The following is a 22,909-nucleotide window of genomic DNA, read 5'->3' as shown; positions in this document are numbered from 1 at the left end:
GTCCATCTTGCCATCTTACAGCAACACTTATCGCTAACTCCATTTGCCATTTTCATAGAGCTTCCCAGGTTCCTCAAGTGAAAGCTCAGGTTCTGCTAAACTAAACAGGCTAGAGCAAAACAAAAATCTTTGCACTACATCTCGGCTGAATTTGCCTCAAACAACCAGTAAAAGCAAAGCGATGTGCTCTTAGAACTTGCAGTTTAATCCCTGTCTCAACGGCAAAGCGAAATAGAGTGACCTGCATTGAAGCATTTTTATATGAAATGCCTGTGGAACACATGAAGCCGCATCAAATTGACCAGTGGACTTCAACTGTACATCAGAGGATCCGAGGCTTGTTACATAGAACCCAAAGCCTATCACAATAAATATTCGAACTTCATGACCCCTCAGATTGAATACTCCCTTTTCATTTCAACAAGTTTCTTGATTTAGTGAACAAGAAGAAAGGAAATAGAGGGCCTAATTTTTATTAGTCATGTGAGAAGCCAACACTTGGCCAGGGGTAGAACAAGTTTACAAGTTTGACCAGATGAGCCTCCCATCACCGCCTGGTGACAGGCAAATGAAATGACTATCCTGTACATCAGAAACTGAGTGGCCCTGGCAGCAATTGACAACACCAGCCATTTGAGTAAACACACTATGCTCACGGCTGGCGGAAGAGAGAACAGTAGATATTTTTTGTTGTTTCTAGTGTACGAGCAAAGCAAAAACATGTGACCAACGTTTCATCTTACGAACTAGACAATAAAATGTGATGACATTAGTCCAAGATCTGAGCACTAAATAACCAGCGGTAAGTGTGCAATATATTTTACTGCACAGCAGTTAAAAGCACGAAACTGGGTTTGCTGTCTCTATGCATCCATCTTTTTCGTCACGCTGCACCACATTCATGTCGTCATCGAAGGCACACCTCCTCAACCTTATTATATCTTGAAGAGAAACTGCAATTCACCAACTACAGCTACAGTTAACCAAATCATGCCCCTATGTTGATACACAGTTGAAATCTAGGCACACTAACCACTGTGGAGGTAGGCTTGCACAAGGCTCGCCCTACAAGCGACAGTCGGGAAAGAGCAAGGTATTCCTCCACTCCACAAAGCACAAAGGTGCTACGGCATACTTTGTTGACTCTACGGCACAGTGCAGAAAAGCCTGCGGAGTAAGATCGGCAACAGACACGGGTGTGACAGTCATGGCGCTTACAGACAAAGGCTCACTGCAAGACCGGTCAAGCATGTGTGCCCATTGTGCTAGGGCTAACCGGTGTTAGATACGGACCATCAACTGTCATCAGTCAAGTTCTTCAAATGCAACCACTCGCTGTCACATGGCAATTATGATGCACAGGTGTGCATCAACCATGCTATTGGACCTGTCAGACAGGTTGGCTATTCAACCCTCATGTGGCGATTCCCGAAATTGCAAATGGAAGCTGGCACAATTCAAGGTCGCTGACCCTTGTCCCAGTAAAAGCTGCCTCACAGCACTGGAATATCGTTCAAGAATGACCTGTCCGCTCCAGCTGAACGTCTTCCAGGTTGAGAGGCAGCGCCAGACAGAGGTCAGCCATTGGAGAATAGAGCCTATGGAGTGCCCCCATTGGCCGAATATAACGACACTTACACGGGCCCGATGATAGGATAAAAGTGATGACACCTACACGGGCTCCATGATTGGCCGAAAATGACATGACCCCACTGGAGCGAAGGGGTTATAAGCAAGAGAAACATAGGGAAGAGAGAGACATTCTTCTTGCCACGCTGCAGCGTTGAATTTGTGCCGACCGTAACAATGACTTTTTTACTGTTATTTTGCTCTTTCCTATTCCTGTAGTTGATGTAAATAAACCTTCATTTTTCTAAGCCCTCATCTACTTCAGCCAACTCTCGCACACAAGGGCAAGATCAAACACCGGGTAGCGGTCCACCAAGCACAATAACGAAAAGCTGCAGAGGCAAAGGTCCCACGCAACCAACTCGTTGCGAGCCTGTGAGTATCTGCCGCGGCAGTGAAGCGCTGAGCGGAAGAGAGTGCGGGCAGAGAGGGCGCCTGGGGCCGCCACTTGGGAGGTCTATTGGGGTGCGGCCCGGTGATGTTTGCTTGCACAGGGACTCGACCCCGTGAGCGAGAAGCACAGTTTGTGCTGAAAATTAGCCCTGCCACACTACCTGTGTCCGCCATGTTGCTATTGCGGCAGCAGTTCCCGGGGATCGAGCAAAGCACAACACACCAGCTGGAGGACGACGTGAGGGAAGGACCGCACACAGCTGAGCTATCGTGTAACATTTGTGCTTGGCAACTCGAATGAGGTTATGCATGCCATGCTGACTCGTGAAAGCAGCAACCTTTGTGCACATATTTTGGAGACCATAACAGGAAATACAGTATCAAAAAAAAAAAGAAGAGTTGCAGGTGATTCAACGTCTAGTTGAAGTCAATGAAAGACGATGTATTCTTGGGCGAATTAGAGGTAAAATTGGAGTGCATAAACTGCTTAATTTATTGTGAGAGCTGTGCTGGAGCAACAACGCTTGATTGACGTCACCTAGAGGCTGAATCACCTTCCAAATTTTTGTCACCAGTTATCAGCATAAGCATTATCACAATCACCGCCATCATCATCACAGTCATCATAAGCGGTGCTCTCAGAACAAATAATATGGTTTGTCATCATCTAGAGTCATTGTAATCAGTTTCGTCACTGCTTTTATACTGCACTATGTTCGGGACCGGTTCACAAAAGTGGTTAGAAACAGACATAGCCAACACGAAAAAGTAGCAGTAACTCAACAAGAAAGACACAGTCTTCAAACATTATCTTGCGGGCTGCGATGAAAGGTTGTTTTCGAGGAGGTGGTGGTGCCCACACTGAGAGCCTGCTGCTGTGACAGTAAATGAGTCCAGAACAAAAGTATCAATGATGTATGCTGATTTTTTTTTTCTTTTTGTAATGACGTCAGTGTAAGCATGCAGGTGGCCGTATCAGTGACACTGATCACTTTACAATACAACTGGCTGGTAATTCTCACCGTGCCAATGAATTTCTGCCTTGCCTTGCGGGCAGCAACAGTGCGTCGCCCATCGCACCAGCTGTGGTCTTCCAGGTCATACTGGATGAGAAAACTGTGAACAGGAAGAGTGTTAATGCAGAAGGCATATTAACGCAGCAGCAAGTAACCTGTTTTAGACACATGAGCTTCTGCACTGCCGACAACACAAGTAGTGCGCTGATCAATCAAAGGAATGCAGCATAACCTGTTGATTTTCGATGAACCCCGCAACTGCCCATATTTCTGGCTAAATTAGAGTACAATACAGTCACAGAGTCTCTTAGCACTGTTAGATATGTAAAGCATAATGAATTTACTGCAGCACCTAATTTATCCTGTGGTTTGGGTGTGATCGACAGCTAATGGATTGACTAGGCTTCGGTTGTTTAGGTTTCGCGGAGGCGCCGGCGACGTATCAAAACAAAAACATATATCTTACTGCTCCAGTAGGTGCCCAAATAACACACAGTCGTGCATGCATAAAGAGTACAAAAAACAGTAAGGCATCCGTAATTTTAGTTCTCCTTTAGTTGCAAACTGTCCAGGTCTGTACGTGCTATGCATTAAAAATCTCTAAAACTCTTGCCTGTTTGAGTCTGCTACTGCATTTAAGGATGGCTATCTGGAAAGAAGACAGGGTTTTGCATAAAATAAATTTGAGATCTTGCCTCTTTTTGAAAGAAATACTTTAGAGCTTGCTTCAGTGGTTCTGTTTATAGAGTGGGGTAAAAATTTTGGTTACGATTAATGATTATTTTGCATTACCCAAATACGAAACCAACTAATTTAGAGACTGTTGTTCCACTCAAGCATACTGTGTGATCACCCACAATTTAGCCTGGAATTGCACCCTATATGTGCCCCATCTCATCAGAATCTGACAACAAAATACTTCTGGAGGCTGCTGCCATGCAATTTTTTGCTCGCTGTTATGGACACTGACATGCCATGCGGTTAATACTCACATGGTATTATAAAAAAAAATTGCAAGCGTTTACATACTGAACTTGCTCGCTAAGATCTTGGAAAAAAGGAAGAGCAATAATTATGGGTGCTATTTTATGGTGGCCACACTTGGAAAAAATTGTCCATGCCACTTCCTGGCAGTGCTTAAAGTCTTATAAAATGTCAAAACTCACCCATCTGCTGTCCCAACATACAGTGCCCTTCCACTGCACTCTAGGCACGTGATCTGCAAAAACAGAGGAAGGAGAGAAAGAGAAGCAAGTAATAGTGAGCACAATTTGAGCCCTTCAGGACAAGCAACTGGTGAAACCCACAGCTTTCTGTACTATTTGTGCCGCTTGGGATAAAAGGCACAGATTGCTACACTGATGAGTAATTAATTTTGCATGCAGGCTGACTTTAAGGTTAACGCACTAGCACAACAAGGCTCCAGCACAGATTTTAGAATTCCTTACTGCCTTGGAGCCATCACGTTAAAATGCAAGTTCCTTGATAAGGGAACTCTGAGTATCAAACATATAAAATTCGGCGTTGTTGAGCAAGTTGCTAACCATTAAAGTTGTAAGTCTTTAGGGAAAACTTACATAATTCCTCAACTGCTTTTCTGACCAAATTCTTGCACACCACATCCCTATTAGTAGTACATACAGCACAAACAGATTCTCTTCCATATTTATCCCATATAACAATGAATGAAACTGTACTGAAAAACTGGATTGATAAAATCAGTTTAAATCTGGGGTTAAAGGTTCCAAGGTAACACAGGGGTTCTGAGCCACACCACTTGACCACCTGGAGATCTGAAATGAGGACTACACCTAGTTACAGAAGTGATTTTTGCATTATTCCCCCACTGAAACGCAGCTGCCAAGGCTGCAAATTGAACATGTGACATCATGATCAGCAGAAAAATGCTATAGCCAAAGAACCATCACCGCTGGTAAAACTGGTTTTGAGCCACCACGGTGGCACACAGTGGCTACGGCATTGCGCTGCTGAACCCGAAGTCGCGAGTTCAGTCCTGGCTGCAGCAGCTGCATTTCGATGGGAAGGAAATGCAAAAACGCCTGTGTACTTAGGTTTAGGTGTGCGTTAAAGATCCCCAGGTGGTCAAAATTAATCTGGAGTCCCCCCCATACAAGATGCCTCATAACTATACTGTAATTTTGGTACATAACAAAATTACAGTATAGTTATGAGGCATCTTGTATGGGGGGGACTCCAGATTAATTTTGACCACCTGGGGATCTTTAACGCACATCTAAACCTAAGTACACAGGCGTTTTTGCATTTCCTTCCCATCGAAATGCAGCTGCTGCAGCCAGGACTGAACTCGCGACTTCGGGTTCAGCAGCGCAATGCCATAGCCACTGTGTGCCACCGTGGTGGCTCAAAACTAGTTTTACCAGCGGTGATGGTTCTGACCAGATGTTGATAGTGCTACAAGTGTCAGTGTGCTGTGCGATGACAGTGTTCGGTGACAGTGACCGATTGTGATTGTGTGTCTATGCTCCTTCCTTTCCTTATCTCTACTTTGTTTCCACTTTACCTCCCCCTCCCCTCTCTCCCCAGCGTAGGGTAGGCAACCGGATTTTTTTTTCTCTGGTTAACCTCCCTGCCTTTCCCCTTTCCTCTCTCTGGTACATAACACCCCAGAATTTTCAAACTGGCTTTCACTCAACATGGACATAACACAGATGTCAAATATACGTGTCTGAAATAGGCATGAAATTAAAATTTATATTTGGCAATGAAAGAAGTGTTTAAAAAATTGCATGAAGGTGGACACCTCGCTGCACTAATTGAAGTCATGCTGGTTGGCTTACACAGAGCAAAGCAGACAATTGGAATATTGTACAGTTAGGTCTCGTAGCCAGTGACATTGGTACAAAATGCTGGGAACAGTAGACCTTGAGCAGGTTGCAGTTTTGGTTAATTTCATGAGTAAGGACCCTGAAGGTGCCTTCATCCAAACAAAGGGTGAGATCACTTATTTCCAGGCATTTTCCTAATAGAAGCTTTTAACTAAAGATATATTAAAATATATTCCGGCAACCAGTGTGCCACTGTTTACTTGCTTACGGAAATGTGTAATATATTGTTGCAATGACACTTTAAAAGTGCAATAAATTTAACACATATGGTCATTACTTTGCTGTACGCACACCTTAGCGTTAATGGATCAATGCGTCCTGTACGACCAAATATCGATGAACGCATTCAAACTGCATACACCGCAAATAACATTAAACACGTACAAGGGTGAAAATAACCAGTTGAACTGGATTGCTATCTAATTTATAGCTCGTTGTAGCAAATGTACTTTGTGATTGCTTTATCTGGATACAAACGTATAGGCCGGGACAATTGATCCTTGCCGAGATTTTTTTAACCTGGGCTACCCTCTACAAGTCACACAGGCGCATTCATCATGAACAGTATGGTAACAACATCGCACGAGTTCGGAGTTGCAAACAGTCACGTTTAAGCTGCCAGACACCGTTGGACTCGCTCATATGCAACATGCACGGACCGGTCTTCAACCGACACAACACGCGCTGCATCGCACGCTCACGCTAGCGAGCATATGCGCGCTTAAGAGTGAGGAGGGTTTGCTTTGATAGTCGCCGAGTGGGCGTGGACAGTTCGACAACGCCGGCCGGCGCACGACAAATACCTCGGTTGTCGCCGCGCCAGTCGATACACGCTCGCTAAGCGGAACCAAGTCGAAGGCCTTCAGACTCATCCTGCAGACAGATACGGAACCGAGTTCATCGCGACAACTTCGCCACGCTTCCTTTCATCCCGACCAGCCAAGTTCGGAACTGCAGCGCAAGCCCAAATATTGCCCGACTGTGCCGGTGCAAGATTACATGGTCCCGATCAGTCGGCGCTGGTACGGGAGACGGAGGTCGGATCCACCCTCTTCTCTCGCAGACTTGTCAGCTCGTTTCGGACGCTGCTCGCTCGAAACCAGCGCTGCGATTTCCACTCAGAACGCTGTCTAAGAGTTGTCTGTAAAATGAGCAGCTCGGAGGATCGCCTGTGTTAGCCGCGGCTACGAATGATCGGCGAGTTTACACGCGCGACCGAGTGCGAACACCGTCGCACCGTCCGCCTTCACGGAACGAGCTGTTTGGTTTCTGCATGGGTTTCTGCTTGGCCACCATGCGGCTCCTACGGGCTTCGCGGCTGCGCGAAAATCCAAGGCCATCCGATTCGCTATCCGATTTCCAGTCGGAACGAAGTCGATTGACGTGCCAAATCCACCTGGGCGAAAAGCGCGAGCGGGAAAGTAGCAGGATACTTGGGGACATCGCTCGCCTTGTTTCGCCCTTCCCGTGCGTACTACGTGTTCTGTGTGCGCTTTCGTTGTAGTCGTGCATTCGCGATGAAGAGGACGAACCCTTTCGCTGACGACGTTCCCATACAGAACAAATTTTATGCGTCCGAAAGAGAAGTGGACAAGAAGTGCGAAAAGCGGATGTCGGCCGTGTACTGTGAGTTGCCTTCTGTCGGAGCTGTTGCTGTGTGTGAGGAGGCGTAAATGAAAGCTTGAACCACAGCAGCGGGCATCACAGACGTAATATGAATTGTGCTTTACGCAGTTTCCAGTCAACTCTCCAGTGACACCCTACGTGGGCGTCAAACTTAAGTCGTTCTTGCTCATTTTGCTGCTCATCGACAGACCTCCGGTTACTCCCTTGTCCCTCGCAAACACATGCACGCACTAGAACACAAGTAGCTGTCGTATTTTCTTTAATTGCACCCCCCTCCTTTCTTTTTTGGACAATGCTGAGCCTTTCCAAGTGACTAAAATCTCTCATGAATGTTGGCAGAGCCTTCAAAAAATGAACGTGTTTCTAGTTAAGCGCTGAACACTCAGTTATTTAAAAAAAAAGAAGTATTAGTTCTTTACTTTCCCTTTCTTTTTCGTTTCTACTCCCAGCAAAAACGTTGAGGATGCTGTACTCTGCCTCACATCAGCGCCATGAAACTTCAAAACCTCATCAGGGAGCTCAGGCGAACGAATCCACTGCAAGTAAGTGTGCTCACAGCCATTGTTTCCATGGCACCGTGTTTCGTAGTGTTCTTGATATCAGTACATTAATAAGAACGAACAGCGCAAAAAAAAAATGGGAGAAAGATTAGTAATGCATAAGCAGCACACCGTTTATAACATTTGTCTCTCTTTGCACTGTTCATTCCTGAGTCAGTGCAAAAACTTTAAAGGAATCGGATGATGGATAATAGAACATGACATTAAGACCACACCAGAGTCCAATGAATGTATGATCAAGAGCACATCCCGAACTTGCCAGCACTGCTGATGCTGCCAAGAAACGTATGCCTCCTGTGGATATGGGCAGTAAGTCAAAGTTGAAGTGCGGTCACTGCAACATGCATAAACTCGCACGTCTTGATCTCGTTCAGCTTTATCTCCAACCTGGAGCAACTAAAAATTGTGCAGAAACCATTAATAATGATGGTCAATGTAAGCAAACAGCCATGCTTCTAGAAAGGTATTTGCTTTATTAAAGGAGTGATGGGTTTGGAGATGAAAATCTGTTGTTTCATTGCATAATTTCATAGGGAACAGAGCTGATAACCAGCACATCTGTAGCGCTAGTATAGGGGAATATACACATAAGCCGATTTGTCATACGTGTGTTGTCTTTGGCGATGCCAGTGCCGAGGAGATGGCAGCAGCGCAAGGGGAGTGCTGTTTTTTCCCAAGTGCTCCACTACAGCGCGTAGGCCTTCAGATGCCCCAAAGCTCTTGCATGACAGCACGTGCCCTGCAACTTATTTGTGCTAGAGCACGTGCCCTTTGCTTTGGCAGTGAAAGTCCTACCATATGATTCAAATAAATCCATTCGCTTTAAATGTCTGTGCACATGTGGAAGTGACCGAGCTCAGCAGTACACTTCTGTGCTGCAGCAGTGTTCCTCCATTGTGACCAGAATGAAATGGTGACTCTGTGTTGGAGAAATAGAACAAAAACTTTAAAGGAATCTGATGATGGATAATAGAACATGACATTAAGACCACACCAAAGTCCAATGAATGTATGATCAAGAGCACATCCCAAACTTGCCAGCACTGTTGATGCTGCCAAGAAACATATGCCTCCTGTGGATACGTGCAGTAAGTCACAGTTGAAGTGCGGTCACTGCAACATGCATAAACTCGCACGGCTTGCATTGCTGTGTGACGAGACTTGATCAAGCAAGCATTTGGATCACATATTGTGTTCGTAATAGTATGCAGTGGTGTCAGAACCACACCCAGTAATTTAAGGGATCCTTGAGCAAGTGTTTGGAAACATTAAAATTTTACACATCCAAATCAGCCATAGAAAAGCATAAAGCTCTGTGCTGGACCTTCACAAAAGTGACGTGCGGCTGGTGAGCAAGACCTTTGGCCAAAATTTGTGCCCCAACAGTGACATGGGATAGAGCGACCTGCCATGAAATTGAATGATCAGAAATGGTCAGAGGGTAATGTAAGTTTATTCTGAATTGACTGGTATAAAACATTCTCCACTGTGGAGAGAAAAAAACTGCTTCAGATCAACCTGTGGTTTTTACCTATAGGCAATGTTAGTCATTGGCTGTTTCATTTTGGGCTGTAGTATGTGAATCCTTTTTTTTTTTTCCTCGGCCAACCTTTCAACTCGCCTATCAATTGTTGAAGTATTGAGTCTGACAAAATCTCATCTGGTCAGTCGTGATGAAAGTCTTGTCATTGAGCAAGGTTTCCACGTGGGGGCCAAAGTGTTTGTTATAATATCTTCATGTTGGTCGGCATCTGTTTTGTTTTCTTCATGATTCTTCTCTACCAGATGAGAGTATATGTCAGTCTTGATTTCAGTTTTTCTTCCATGGCTTACAGCTAACCCATCAGACTATCAACAAGGCTCCTATTTGTGGGCTGAAATTTGAAATTTTCATTAATTTCTTCATAATGACCGGCGTCCATTTTTTTTTTTTTCACCGTACCAATGACCCACTTCTTCCTTGGTGTTTCAATGTTGTAATTATCCAAACTGTCACCTCCCCTTCATAGGCTGACCTTTCTTTCTTGCCACAAGAGACAATTACCATTATATTCTTGCTGATACAGCTGTAATTTTATTAAATGAACATATACATTCTCTTCATTCTTTTAGCTTTACTGCAATGTCCATAACTTTGACCATTTTTAGATAAATCATCACTCAGTGCTTGCTCATCGTGGTCTCACACCACATGATCTCTACCTATGATTACTTCACCAAGAACTCTATTAATAGCAAAAGAAAAAGAAACCAAAGTAATGCATCGGAAACTTGTAGCCAGTACATGTTTAGGTTCTGTCAAACCACGATGCGAAATAAAAAAAATATCGCCGAAACTCCCTTCAGGGGAATTATCATGGTGCAAAGCATTGTATAGTAGCTCCATATGTATTTCTGAGCTAAACATTCCTGCTTCTCTTACGTTAGATTAGAGTAGCACTGCCCTATCCCTGGCTGTTCTGGCATTTGATGTAGAAGCAACACTTACCTTATTTGGTTGAGGCTTGCTTGCAGCCTCTACAGCAGGACCAGCTGTGGAGAGCGGCAAGTAGCGCTCAGTGTCCAATCATTGCACCAATGGGCTCGCACCAGTTGCATGGTAGCTGTGCCTTAAGCGCGTGAAGGGGGCGGAGCTTGGGACTTTGTTGCGGGTGATGTGACCTTCATGCCTGGAGGACCCCCAAATTATTGTACGGTCATGTGACTCACCTTAAATGAGCCCTTACTACGTAAATAATACAGATTGCCTGTTTTCAGACTCCTAAGTTAGATTATCACTTCACACAACACCAAGAAATCTAGTTCCATTTTAAATTTAATCAAGCGACTACTGTATATATCCTTATTATTTTTCAGTATTATATACATTATTAGGTCTAGTTCAAGACTGTAGCATTACTTTTTTTAATTATAAGGGGAAAATTAATTGTTTAGACTGAAGCTGAAAATTGAACATGACCTTGTGTGACCTTGCCAAGAGCTTTCTATATAAGGCTTCAGATTGATAACAAATTTCTTCCTGATGGCACCGTGTAACAAATATATGCGTATACCGAATATCGTACAAAACGAAGTTACTTTTGTGTCAAGTGTGACTTTGAGGTTTGAGTGTACATGCAACAGTCGCTCTGCTCTTTCTGAATCACTTGAAACACAATTCTCTGTCATAAGGCTACCAATCATTAAAGTGGCAAAAAAGAAAAGGAAAGGAAATACACTCTGCTCATTTACAACTTCTGTGATTGAAGCTTCATACACTGCATATTTTTATCCGACCTGTTTTATTTTAGTGGACACGCAACCCCAGCCGTGCAGTGCGTGCCATCGGAAATGTGCGATGGTGACAAGTTGTGCCTTCTGCGACCGGCCGTCTTGTGACTCTTGCACTCGGCTCTGTGCGTCGTGCGAGAAGGCTTACTGCACCTTGTGTTCTGTGCTAAGGTGAGCGTCTTGGAGAGTGCGGAATCATCCACAAATTGCCTACGTGCCAAATCTCCCAAATTTTTCTTAAAAGTTCTTGAATTTGGGCTCATTCTACAATATTGCAGACGTTGCGTGAAGTTTTGTGAAAAATAAATTCCGGTCGCAAAAAAGCTTTAAGTGTTAAAAGAAAGGGCAGTGCAGGATTGCAAAATAATGCATACAAAAAAAAAAGAAATTGTAGCGGTACCAGCACCACCATCTTGCGGTAGTGCAAGACGCCATGTGCCAGACAGACAGACAGACAGACAGACAATGAACTTTATTTGATCCTGAGGAGCTTCAGTGGAGGCCCCTATCGGGGACCCGCGGAAGCCGCTGGCCGCGTCCAAGTCGGGGCAGGAACGCCGTGATGTTCCGCCCTTTCTCGGGCCCTCTGGATTGCCTCTAGTTGTGTCTGGAGCGATGGGCTCCGGAGTGCCTCTTCCCAGTCGGCTTCGCTGGAGAGAGGGCCGTTAGGTAACGCGGGGCATTGCCAGAGCATGTGCGCTAAGGAACAATAGATCTCATTACAGTCCGGACAGCTCGAATCGACGTCTCTGTAGATACGGCTGAGAAAGCCCAGCGAAGGGAATGAGCCCGTCTGGGGCATTCTAAGTAAAACTGTCTCAGACCTGTCTAACTTCGGGTGAGGAAGAGGATAGGCCCTTCTGCTAAGCCGATAGTGAGATGTTATCTCGTGAAAAGTAAGGAGCGGATCGTTCTGCTGGATTTCATCCTGTCCCCATAAGGCCTCCATGCCGCCGCGGCGTGTTAGATCTCGCGCACGGTCATGGGCAAGCTCGTTGAGGTTAGGTATGTTCTGATGAACGTCCGCACCAGGCACGTACCCAGGGGGGGGCCCGGGGGGGCCCGGGCCCCCCCCGAAATCAAGTGGCATTACCCCCCCCCTCCCCACCAACGCCACCACTCCTCACACATTCCTGAAGCGGCGCCAGATCAATGTTGAGACTTGGTCATTGGACAGCATTATGCTGCTTTTTTCACTCCTTTTAGATGGCGGTAGTTATCGGCATCTCTTGTAATGTGAAGGACAATTTTCTCATAGATTCCGCACCCGCGCGATTAACTCGAGATGCGTTCAGTTGTCACCATCTATTCAACCGTCACGCGCATAGCTGTTGCTTTTGTTAGTTCAACCTTCTTTGTTTAGGCTGATCCTGGGACCAGGAGAGGGATGCGGCTGTCACTCAGCTGGTCTGTACTCTCATGGAACGAGTTGCGGCCGCGGAGAAAACGCCAATTGCGTTAAGCTTTCCCTTTGCTTCATTATTTCCTTCTTGAGTTACGGCTCGCCGCGACGCTCGCAGGTGCCCGGAACCATATACACGTGATATGGGTTAGATAAGGTGAGAAATAAAATAATGTGACAGAACGTCCGTCATGAAACCCTGCAATAACCCTTAAGCCCATAATCAAGATGACTGTCGCCTGTTACCTCGCCTGTTTTTCCCTAATACTATAGGAAATTTTCGTGCCAAATTGGAAACTGGAAACAAAAATCGCAAGGAGTTGAGAAATTAAGCGATCTACTAAGGGAGAGAGCCAAGGCAACAACCAAACTGCAAGCAAAAGCGAATAATAAAAAAGCTAACCGTTGTTTATGAGAATATTTATGGATCAACATCTTTTTATTTAGAAAGGAAGTAGAGAAAACGCCGCCGGAAGTGGAGAACAATTACTTGTTTTGAATGACGCTTCTACAGTTATCGGTCGAACCGCCTCACGTAGCCACTTCTCTGCTGTGCTTATGTGAGTGTTTTTTAACCTTTCGCGGTGAGCGCAGTACGTCTAGAATCGCAGAGTCCTGCGCTCTATGCGGTTCTATGGGAATGGCGGCCGCACAGCGTTACGCAATTCGCGGAACTGTCAAAACTGATCAACAAGGCGAAAATAACTGATATTCGAAACTATAACATGAGAAAGACTGAAGAAGCCGTAAAAAATTGAACGCAGCCTGAAATCAGTAAAAACGAAACCTGGCATAGGACAAACCATGATGTATGCACTAAAAGATAAGAAGGATAATATCATCAGCAATCTCGAAGATATAGTAAAAGCAGCGGAAAAATTCTAAGCCGACCTGTATATAGTACCCAGAGGAGTCACGATACCTCACTTAGAAACAGTAATGAAAAGGATACAGAAATTTTCCTATAACTAGCGATGAGGTCGGAAGGGCCCTGCAAGACATGAAACGATGAAGAGTGGGAGGAGAAGGTGGAATAACTATCGATTTATTCAAAGATGGAGGCGACATAATGTTTGGAAAACTGGCGGCTCTTTACACGAAGTGTCTATCGACTGCAAGGGTCCCAGAAAACTGGAAGAATGCAGACATTATACTAATCCACAAAAAAGGAAACATACCCGCCGTGGTTGCTCAGTGGCTATGGTATTGGGCTGCTGAGCACGAGGTCCCGGGATCGAATCCCGGCCACGGCGGCCGCATTTCGATGGGGGCGAAATGCGAAAACACCCGTGTACTTAGATTTAGGTGCACGTTAAAGAACCCCAGGTGGTCAAAATTTCCGGAGTCCTCCACTACGGCGTGCCTCATAATCAGAAAGTGGTTTTGGCACGTAAAACCCCATAATTAAATTTAAAAAAAGGAAACATTAAAGAATTGAAAAATTATAGGACCTTCAGCTTGCTCCCAGTATTATATAAAACATTTACCAAAATAATCTCCAATGGAATAAGGGCAACACTCGATTTTGTCAACCAAGGGAACAGGCTGGCTTCTGGAAGAGATACCTTACAATGGATCACATCCATGTCATCAATCAGATTATCGCGAAATTTGCAGAGTACAATAAGCCTCTCTATGTGGCTTATATAGATTACGAAAATGCATTTGATTCAGTAGAGATACCAGCAGTCATAGAGGCACTACGTAATCAAGGAGTACAGAACGCTTACGTAAAAAGCTTGGAAAATATTGCTGCATGCGTGTGGTATTTGTTTGTTTGAACGAGGAGCGTGGGCGCCATCACTCCAGAAAAGAGGAGGAAGAATGAACTGGGCTCGCGCTGTGAATCTGACCAGTCTTCGCTGCAACCATTGTTGTAAATATAATATGTAAATAGTTTCTCGTCTTACTGACTCATCCTTCGCGTAAGAATATCTACAGAGGTTCTACAGCTACCTTAATTCTACACAAGAAAAGCAGGGAGATACCTATAGAGAAAGAGGTCATACAGGGAGACACAATTTCTCCAAAGCCATTCACTACATGCTTAGAAGAATTCAAGCCAATAAACTGGGAAGGCTTAGGAGTAAAGATCGACGGCAAAACTCTCGGCAACCTTCGGTTTGTTGATGACATTGTTCTATTCAAGAACAATGCAGACGAGTTACAACAAATGATTGGAGACCTTAACGGAGAGAGTGTAAGAGTGGGGTTGAATATTAATATGCAGAAGATGAAGATAATGATAAATATCCGGGCAATGGAACAAGAGATCAGGATCGCCAGTCGGCCACTAGAGACTGTGAAAGAGTACGTTTACCTAGGTCAATAATTCACAGGGAACCCTGCTCATGAGAAGGAAATTCACAGAAGAATAAAAATAGGTTGGATCGCATACGGCAGGCATTGGCACCTCCTGACTAGAAGCTTACCATTGTTATTGAAAAGTAAGGTGTGCATGCAATCAGTGCATTTTGCCAGAGCTGACATATGGGGCAGAGACATGAGAGCAAGTTAAGGACCGCGCAAAGAGCGATGGAACGAAGATTGCTAGGCATAACGTTAAGAGAGAGAAAGAGAGCGGTTTGGATCAGAGAGCGAACGGGTATAGACGATATTCTAATTGACATGAAGAGGAAAAAATGTAGCTGGGCAGGTCATGTAATGCGGCGGTTAGATAACCGTTGGACCATTAGGGTTACAGAATGGGTACCAAGAGAAGGAAAACGCAATCGAGGACGACAAAACACTGGGTGGAGCGATGAAATTAGGAAATTCGCGGGCGCTAGTTGGAATCGGTTGGCGCAGGACAGGGGTAATTGGAGATCGCAGGGAGAGGCCTTCGTCCTGCAGTGGACATAAAACATGATGATGATGATGATGATGGAGGTGGTGGGCCCCCCCCCGAAAAAAAATCCTCGGTACGTGCCTGGTCCGCACCCATATGGGCGGGAAACCAAGAGATGAAGTGAGTGCCAGGGTTTGTTCTCTTTTCCAGAATGGAGGCAGCCTCGTGGGCTAGGTTACCCGATTCGAAAGCTTTGATGGCCGCTCGTGAGTCGGTGAAAACGTTGGTGCGCGAGGGGTCGGTCATGGCCAGGGCTATGGCGACCTGTTCCGCGACTCCACTTGAAGCAAACCTAACCGACGCCGAGGAGCGTAATTCCCCTTTGCCGTCAATGATTGCCAAAGCGAACGTGCTAGAGTTGCCGTACTGAGCCGCGTCGACAAAGACAGTCGAATCCTGATTCTCACTGGCCTTCTGTAAAATCGCCCGTGCTCGGGCTTTTCGTCTCCCTACATTGTATTGCGGGTGCATATTCCGAGGGAATGGGCTGACCACAAAGGTTGCCCGTGCCTCCCTGGATAAGGTGATTTTCCGTTCATTGAGTATTCTTGGAGCCATGCCGGCCTCGTCTAGGATGCGTCTCCCTGCCCTGGTTGACGAGAGCCTGACTACCTGAGCGGTGACCTGCGCTTCGATCACTTCATCAATGTCGTTGTGCATACCGAGTTTGTTTAACCTGTCCGAGCAAGTGCTTACTGGTAACCCCAGTACCTTTTTTATGCTCTTGCGCATGAGAATGTTCAGCTTATTCTTTTCGGTTTTGGTCCAGTTAAGGGCCGAGGCTACATAGGTGATGTGGCTCATTAGGAAAGCGTGATGGATCCTGAGGAGGTTGCCTTCACTTAGTCCCTTTTTTCGTCCGGATACTCTAGCAACTAGTCTTAGCATGCTCTCGGTTTTCGCCGTGATGCGCGTGAGCGTTTTGGCGTTACATCCACGCGCGTCAATCAGTAATCCTAGGATTCGGATATATTCGACTTGAGGAATGGGCTGCCCGTTTCTCGCAAAGAGGGATATGGGAAGTTGGTTTAGGGGGGTGAGCCCCCGAACACCTTGCCTGGCTGGCCTGTAAAGTAACAATTCAGATTTGTTTGGTGATAGTTGGAGGCCTGTGTCTTCCAGGTAGGACTCCGTTGCGTCTAGGGCTGATTGTAGCGAGTGCTCTACCTCTGCAAGTGATCCTCTGGGGCACCAAATCGTGATGTCGTCTGCGTATAGCGAGTGGCTTATATTAGGAAGGGATTTGAGCCTTTCTGACAAGCCCTTCATGACTATGTTGAACAGTAAGGGGGAGATGACTGCTCCTTGGGGAGTGCCTCTGGCCCCTAGCGCGAACTCATCTGACTTCAGTTGTGCAATCCTGATGGTGGCTGTTCTGTTCATGAGGAATGATCTAACAAAAGCCTGAAACCTTGCTCCCAGACCTAGGCTGGCCGTGGCCTGCAGGACAAATCGATGAGATACAGTGTCAAAGGCCTTGGTCAGGTCAAGGGCTGAGATGCCCCTAACATCCCTAGTGCTGTTATCGAAAATTTGCTTCTTAAGGAGTAGCATTACATCCTGTGTGGAAAGGCCGGGCCTGAAGCCGACCATGTTGTGCGGGAACAGTTCGTTGCGTTCTATGTAATCCGATATCCTGTGCAGGATCGCATGCTCCGCTACCTTGCCTACGCAAGAGGTTAGCGATATCGGCCTTAGGTTGTCAAGGTTTAGGGGCTTACCCGGTTTCGGGATAAGCACAACCGAGGCCGCTTTCCACTCGTCCGGGACGCACCCATTCTCCCAAGTTTTGTTGACCTCTTTCGTTAGCAGCTCAATGGATCTATCATCCAGGTTCCTTAGCAGTCTGTTTGAGATGCCGTCCGGACCTGAGGCCGACCTGCTATTTAAGTTGTGAAGTACTGCTCTGATTTCGGACTCCGTGAAAGGGTCATCGAGCTCCTTTACCGTGTCACATTCGATGTTGGGATATTCCTCTGAGTGTGCTGCGCCTAGCGGGAGATATCTATTGGCTACCTCGTCTAAGAGCGTTTGTTCGGTTCCTCCTTCTTGTTTGTACCTGTGAATGAGGCGGCACAATGTCTGTCTTTGATTGCTTTTGGTTTGCGTGTCATCTAGCATGTGCTTAAGGAGATTCCATTTTCCGCCTGTGCGCATGCGCCCATCGACTGCTAAACAGATTTCATCCCATTGTAGCCTAGCTAACTCGGTGCAGTACTGTTCAATCTCCCTGTTAAGTGCGGCAACCCTCTTTCGCAACCTCCGGTTAAGCCTTTGTGTTTTCCATCGCCTCAAAATAGAGGCTTTAGCTTCCAAGAGATGTGCGAGGTGCGGGTCCATCCTGGAAACCTCGAGCTCGGTTTGAATAGTTTTTGTAGCCTTTTCAACGTCTGCTCTGAGTCTCTCGACGAGTTCGCTGAAGCTGGCGTATTCGCCAGTGTCCTCCTTTCTGAGCTTACAGAAAGCATCCCAGTCCGTAACTTTAAATTCCTTGGCCTGTGGGGCTCTGACCTGAAGGGTAACACTAATGATGAAGTGATCGCTGCCCAGGTTTTCTTGCTTGTTATCCCATGTTGTTTGCTCTACATTTCTGATAAGGGCAAGATCGGGGGTTGTCTCTCTAGCCACCGACGTGCCCAGTCTCGTGGGGAAACGGGGATCGGTGATGACTGTTAGCGCTAGGTCGTCGATGGCCCGCGCTAGATTTGTGCCCTTAGCTGTCTGCCTGATGTACCCCCATGCGTTGTGTGGGGCGTTGAAGTCTCCCGCGATTACTAACGGTGCCTCTCTAGCGAGCGAAGCCGCCTTCATAAACAGGGAGTGGAAAGACTGTCTCTGATCGGATGGTGGGCTGTAAACATTGAGGATGAACACGCTTTGTTTAAGCCAGCTGTTGGGGATAACCTCAACCAGAAGCGCCTCCATTCTGCCGCGACCTGGCTGAATATCATGTTCAACGTATGCGAGCTTTTTGCTCACTAGCGTAGCTATACCTCTCTTGGACTCCCCCCTTGCTGCCACCGATTTGTAGCCTGCGAGGGTGGGTGTAACACACAGTGTCTCCTGTAGCAAAATTACTTGCGGCCTTTTGGCCTCAGCTGTAATGTACTGTTGCAGCGAAGTCTTGCGCCTTTGAAAGCTAGCACAATTCCACTGCCAAATTACTAGATCCTTTTGAGTGCCCGCCATTTTGCTAGTTTAGATTTTGATAACCCTTCGGGGCTATCCCAGTGCCGTCATTAGCTGCAGCTTGCCTACGAACCTTTGAATTGGCCTTTATAGCCATCTTGTTTTCAACTGCTACTACTTTATTCTCTATAGCTCCTACTTTACTTTCAAGTGCTCCCATGCGCTGCGCGAGCTGGTTAATGCTTGCCTGATTTTCTTTGGAAATCCTAAGTAACTCTTGGAGCATTTTGTTCTGCGAGCTTTCCGCACCGGTCATCTCCGACTCGCTCATCTCCGAGTCGTCCTCAAGTGGAGGGGGGGCCTTACGTTTGGCTTTGCTGACCTCGACTTTGGGTTCCTGCGTGCTTTTCTGCACGGCATTATCCGCCGCTTTCGCACCCTCGACCCTGCTTTGAATGGCCTGCGCAACTTTCTGCTTGCATAGCTCTTCTTTGAGACTAGCAATCTCCTGACGTAGTAGTTGAATTTCCCGCTCTGCACTATGCTCTGGCGATACCGACCGCGTTACCTTTCTGGGTTTGGGCGTCTTCGCCACTCGATCCGCCCAGGTGAGCTCCTCCTGAAATCTCGTTCGAGACGCCGAGCGCCCTCTGGAACGGGAGCGGCTCGGCTTGGCGTCGCGCCACCGCGTAGATGGCGTCCTGGAGCGACCTCTTCCAAGGGTGCTGGCGACGCTGGTACATACGCTGGAGTCGCGTGACTGCATTCCTCGGGCCAGCTGCATCTTCTCGGCACGCCGGTGACGTTGGCGTCTTCTCCTTCGGACGATTTAGGGGACGTGAAACCTGTGTTTGCATACTCTGTCCGCCGTGGGATGTGGGCCTTCGCATAGCGAACACTTTGCAATGCACTCATGATCATCCGCTGGTGATTTCTGTCCGCACGTGCGGCACCACTTGCTGTTTGGGTTAGGGCAAACGTCGGCACGATGTCCTAAACCTCCGCAGCCGTAACAAACCTCCGTGTGTCTCCTGTATAGCGTGCAGCGAAACATGCTGGCGCCGCAAGACACATAACTGGGCACCTTCATGCCCTTGAACAATACTACCACAGCCGTGGTGTTCTTGATTCTTTTGGCCTCGATGGCTCCTGGGTTGCGGCGGTTCACGATCCTTGCTCGGAGTTGAGCCTCGTTGACATCCACGTCGACACCCCGTATTACTCCTTTACACGTGTCGTCAGGGGGAGCCGGGTACACAGAGATCCGGTACGTGCTTTCGCCTAGTCGGACTTGCTGTGCCTTTACGTAGGCGCACGCATTTTTCTCGTAAGGAGTACACACCACATAGATGTTTTGGGTACCGTTGGGGCAAATGGTGTCCTCTTCAATTTCGGCCGGAGCCAGGGCCGCCGCCATGGCTAGGGCTTGCTCGAAACGTATTTGGCTAACCTTGGTCACGTTCAGGCCGTCCCTTGGCCTGACGATGATGCGATACGTGTCCCTTGGCAGTCGAGGGAGCCTTGAAGTGGCGACGATGCGCTGGTACGCGCTCCGTGGGGCGGCAGTGCGGCCTCCGTCCTTTCGCTCACCACGTCTTGGGTATCCTTCGCGGGTAGTAGTCGCCACTCTCATCCCCTTGCCTTTCTTGCGGCCATATGCCGTCATCCAGCCAGGGCTGCTTGCTTCTTCTTGAGAGATGTCTTCTCCGTCCACGATCTCCATCCTGCGCTCCATCTTGGCCCGTGGTCGCAGGGCTAGGCCCCGGCCTACCCGCGCTACCTCGCCGAGTTTAGGCCTAGCTACCGCGCTAGGGTTGGCTGTGCCGCGGCGCAGTCGGAACTTCACACACCCGTAAAACGTCGAAAACGTCACCCACCGTGAAACGTCCGGTACCGGTGAAGTCCTCACAACTTGCTGCGTCGATTAACGCATAATTTACTCGGTTTCGAGGAAGGAAACCAACCGAAATCATTGAAAAAACCAGAAGCCGAAATCATCGCATCCGCACTAGTCGGCTTCTTCGTCTTCTCCGCCATGTGCCAGAGGTGCATTTATTTTGAACAAGTTTAGAAGTGTCAACTTTTAAGAGCAAACCTTCGTGGACTGCGAGGGTTACAAAAAGTAGTCAGCGGTACATTAAACTATCTGTTAGCATGTGCATTATGTCACATGTAGTACATTCTGTTGACAGCACGTTTTTTAAAACATTAATGTCACTTTGTTTTTGAGGAGAAATTTCTACGCCATTGGGTGTATTATTGAATAACACACGAAATTCCTTGAAGGGCCAGTCCTGAAGGCAGTGAAATTTTTTGTTGCCGGCAGTCACTAAGAAGACTCCAAGTAATCTCACTGGTTGGCTAAAGCCAGTTGAGTGTCTGCACATATTTTTGTTTTTGTGTCTCGTCCCCCCTTTCACAGTATAAAAATGCAAAGCCTTAGGACCAGGAACGTATCTTGATCGGTATTCGTCAACTGTTGCATAACCGTTATCTAAACGAGAGAGGTTCACAGGAAACTGGAGGCCTGAAGAGGACAAGTCGCATTGTCGAAACGTTGACTCCAGAGACAATCCTTGTTTGACCACTGTTAATCACTACCTAACGGTTAGTAAAATGTAGCACTCGTGCGTGTGGTCTCCCTTCCGTCCCTGTGTATCTTTTGCACTGTAAAATTAAGCACGAGTCAAATGTGCTTTTGCAATTATCCTTGTACTGCCTGTTAATTAGAACAAATGGCAAGATTTCTTGTGACACATGTGTTGTTGATATCAAGAAAATTTTTTTTTTTTTCACAGGTATACTCAACATGGTGAATATGCCACATGCCTGTCGTGTGGAAACTAGAGTGCCAGAAAACTGGAGGCTCTCTGTAAATTGTGTAAATATCTGCACCTTTTGGACTGCTACTTAGTCTCGAGAATCCTGCTAAAATTATGTGATTATGCTGAACCATTCAACATGTTGCTGCACTGTCGATCCAAGTCCCGGTTTTAACCTTCTGCAGTGTATGTCACAAGTGGGGCGTATGACACCAAGCTTGAGATTTGGGGACAGCACACCTTTTATGTGGAGTGTTTTGCAGTGCGGTATTTTTATCTGTACACTGTTGTTCTCAAATGCCTGTTTTGCTTTCTAATTAAATTATTCTTCCAATGAAAGTGTCTATTCTCTGGTCTGGTTACAAGTTCTAAGGTTGCTGCTGTAAAATTTGACCACATTCCTGATGATGATTATGAATGAATTCCACTTGGCAGTGGCCTGTGCCACCACATTCCAGCATACTATTGGAAGGGACGTAGACACCACTTTTATAGGCTAAATTGAATATAGTATAAGCTTTGTATGCTCACAAGGAACGTTTTCATGAAGTATGACTCACAGCAGATGGCCAAAAGGTAACTTATTTCAGTTTTGAAGTCTAGACATGGAGTGTGGCTCCTTTCTCGGCCTCGTTGCGATAACCATCATGAAGACATAATTCTTGAGAGCAAAATAATGCGACATTAAAGACACTGACGGACGATGCATTCTCACAGTGGCTGCATGTGCATGTCTCCTACCTAGCTCCGATGTCAACAAACATAGGCACACATGTGAAATCGAGCAAAGGGGTGAGTTCATTGTTGTCAATGCTTTGGTTGACATCGGGTACTCCTGATTTATATCATTCAAAGGTTGTCCACCCTCGCTGGCAGGAATCTTGAAATCTGAAACTGTGTGATGGAAATTGTGTGACAATAAATTACTATGGACACAATTGTGCCAATTGTGCTATGCCAGCCATTAGTATGGTTCCCTAGGCGCTTTGTAAAAAAGTGTCACCCGAGAATTTCTGTGTCTGCTTTCTAAGTTTGTAAGCAACTCTAATGCCATTATATGCATTGTAATTTTATTTCCACTCTTTGCTGTGTATAAGTGCATGGTTACGCCATCCTGCAGCCATGTACCAATTTTTATTTGGCATTGGTGTGGTCCTTCTTTACCTGTGCGTCACCAACCTTCCAAATGTCTCTTACCTATGTTCAACTTCCCATTACTGTATTTAAACCTTACCATGGAGACTGACCACATTTTTATGTACTTTTGGACGTATATTCTGACATTCTAGCAAGACATGTGTAATTGTCTCCGGCACATTTTTGCATGCTACAATGATGATGATGGCA

General features: G+C 46.4%; 2 protein-coding genes across 2 annotated transcripts in view; one reads left to right on the top strand and one right to left on the bottom strand.

Annotated features, from left to right (window-relative positions):
• LOC135919864 (transforming growth factor-beta receptor-associated protein 1 homolog) overlaps positions 1-7,187 on the bottom strand; it is a 54,666-nt gene extending 47,479 nt beyond the window's left edge. Inside the window, exons 1-3 of the mRNA XM_065453846.1 lie at positions 6,709-7,187; positions 4,205-4,257; positions 3,045-3,138 (exon numbers count right to left, since the gene is read on the bottom strand). Of these exons, the coding sequence (XP_065309918.1) occupies positions 3,045-3,138; positions 4,205-4,257; positions 6,709-6,777 (216 nt within the window). The 5' untranslated portion in view covers positions 6,778-7,187. The remainder of the gene's footprint in view (positions 1-3,044; positions 3,139-4,204; positions 4,258-6,708) is intronic.
• Positions 7,188-7,272: 85 nt separating this feature from the next.
• Positions 7,273-21,677, top strand: LOC135919866 (apoptosis regulatory protein Siva-like). The gene is made up of 4 exons (XM_065453847.2): positions 7,273-7,531; positions 7,981-8,073; positions 11,382-11,532; positions 21,539-21,677. The coding sequence occupies exons 1-4, from the start codon at positions 7,423-7,425 to the stop codon at positions 21,585-21,587; spliced, it is 402 nt and encodes a 133-aa protein (XP_065309919.1). The 5' UTR covers positions 7,273-7,422; the 3' UTR covers positions 21,588-21,677.
• Positions 21,678-22,909: the final 1,232 nt, after the last annotated feature.

Source organism: Dermacentor albipictus, chromosome 9 (genome assembly GCF_038994185.2).
Source record: "Dermacentor albipictus isolate Rhodes 1998 colony chromosome 9, USDA_Dalb.pri_finalv2, whole genome shotgun sequence".
NCBI classification, from domain to species: Eukaryota; Metazoa; Arthropoda; class Arachnida; order Ixodida; family Ixodidae; genus Dermacentor; species Dermacentor albipictus.
Note: the sequence above shows the minus strand (reverse complement) of the source record. Positions and strands in the feature narration are given on the sequence as shown.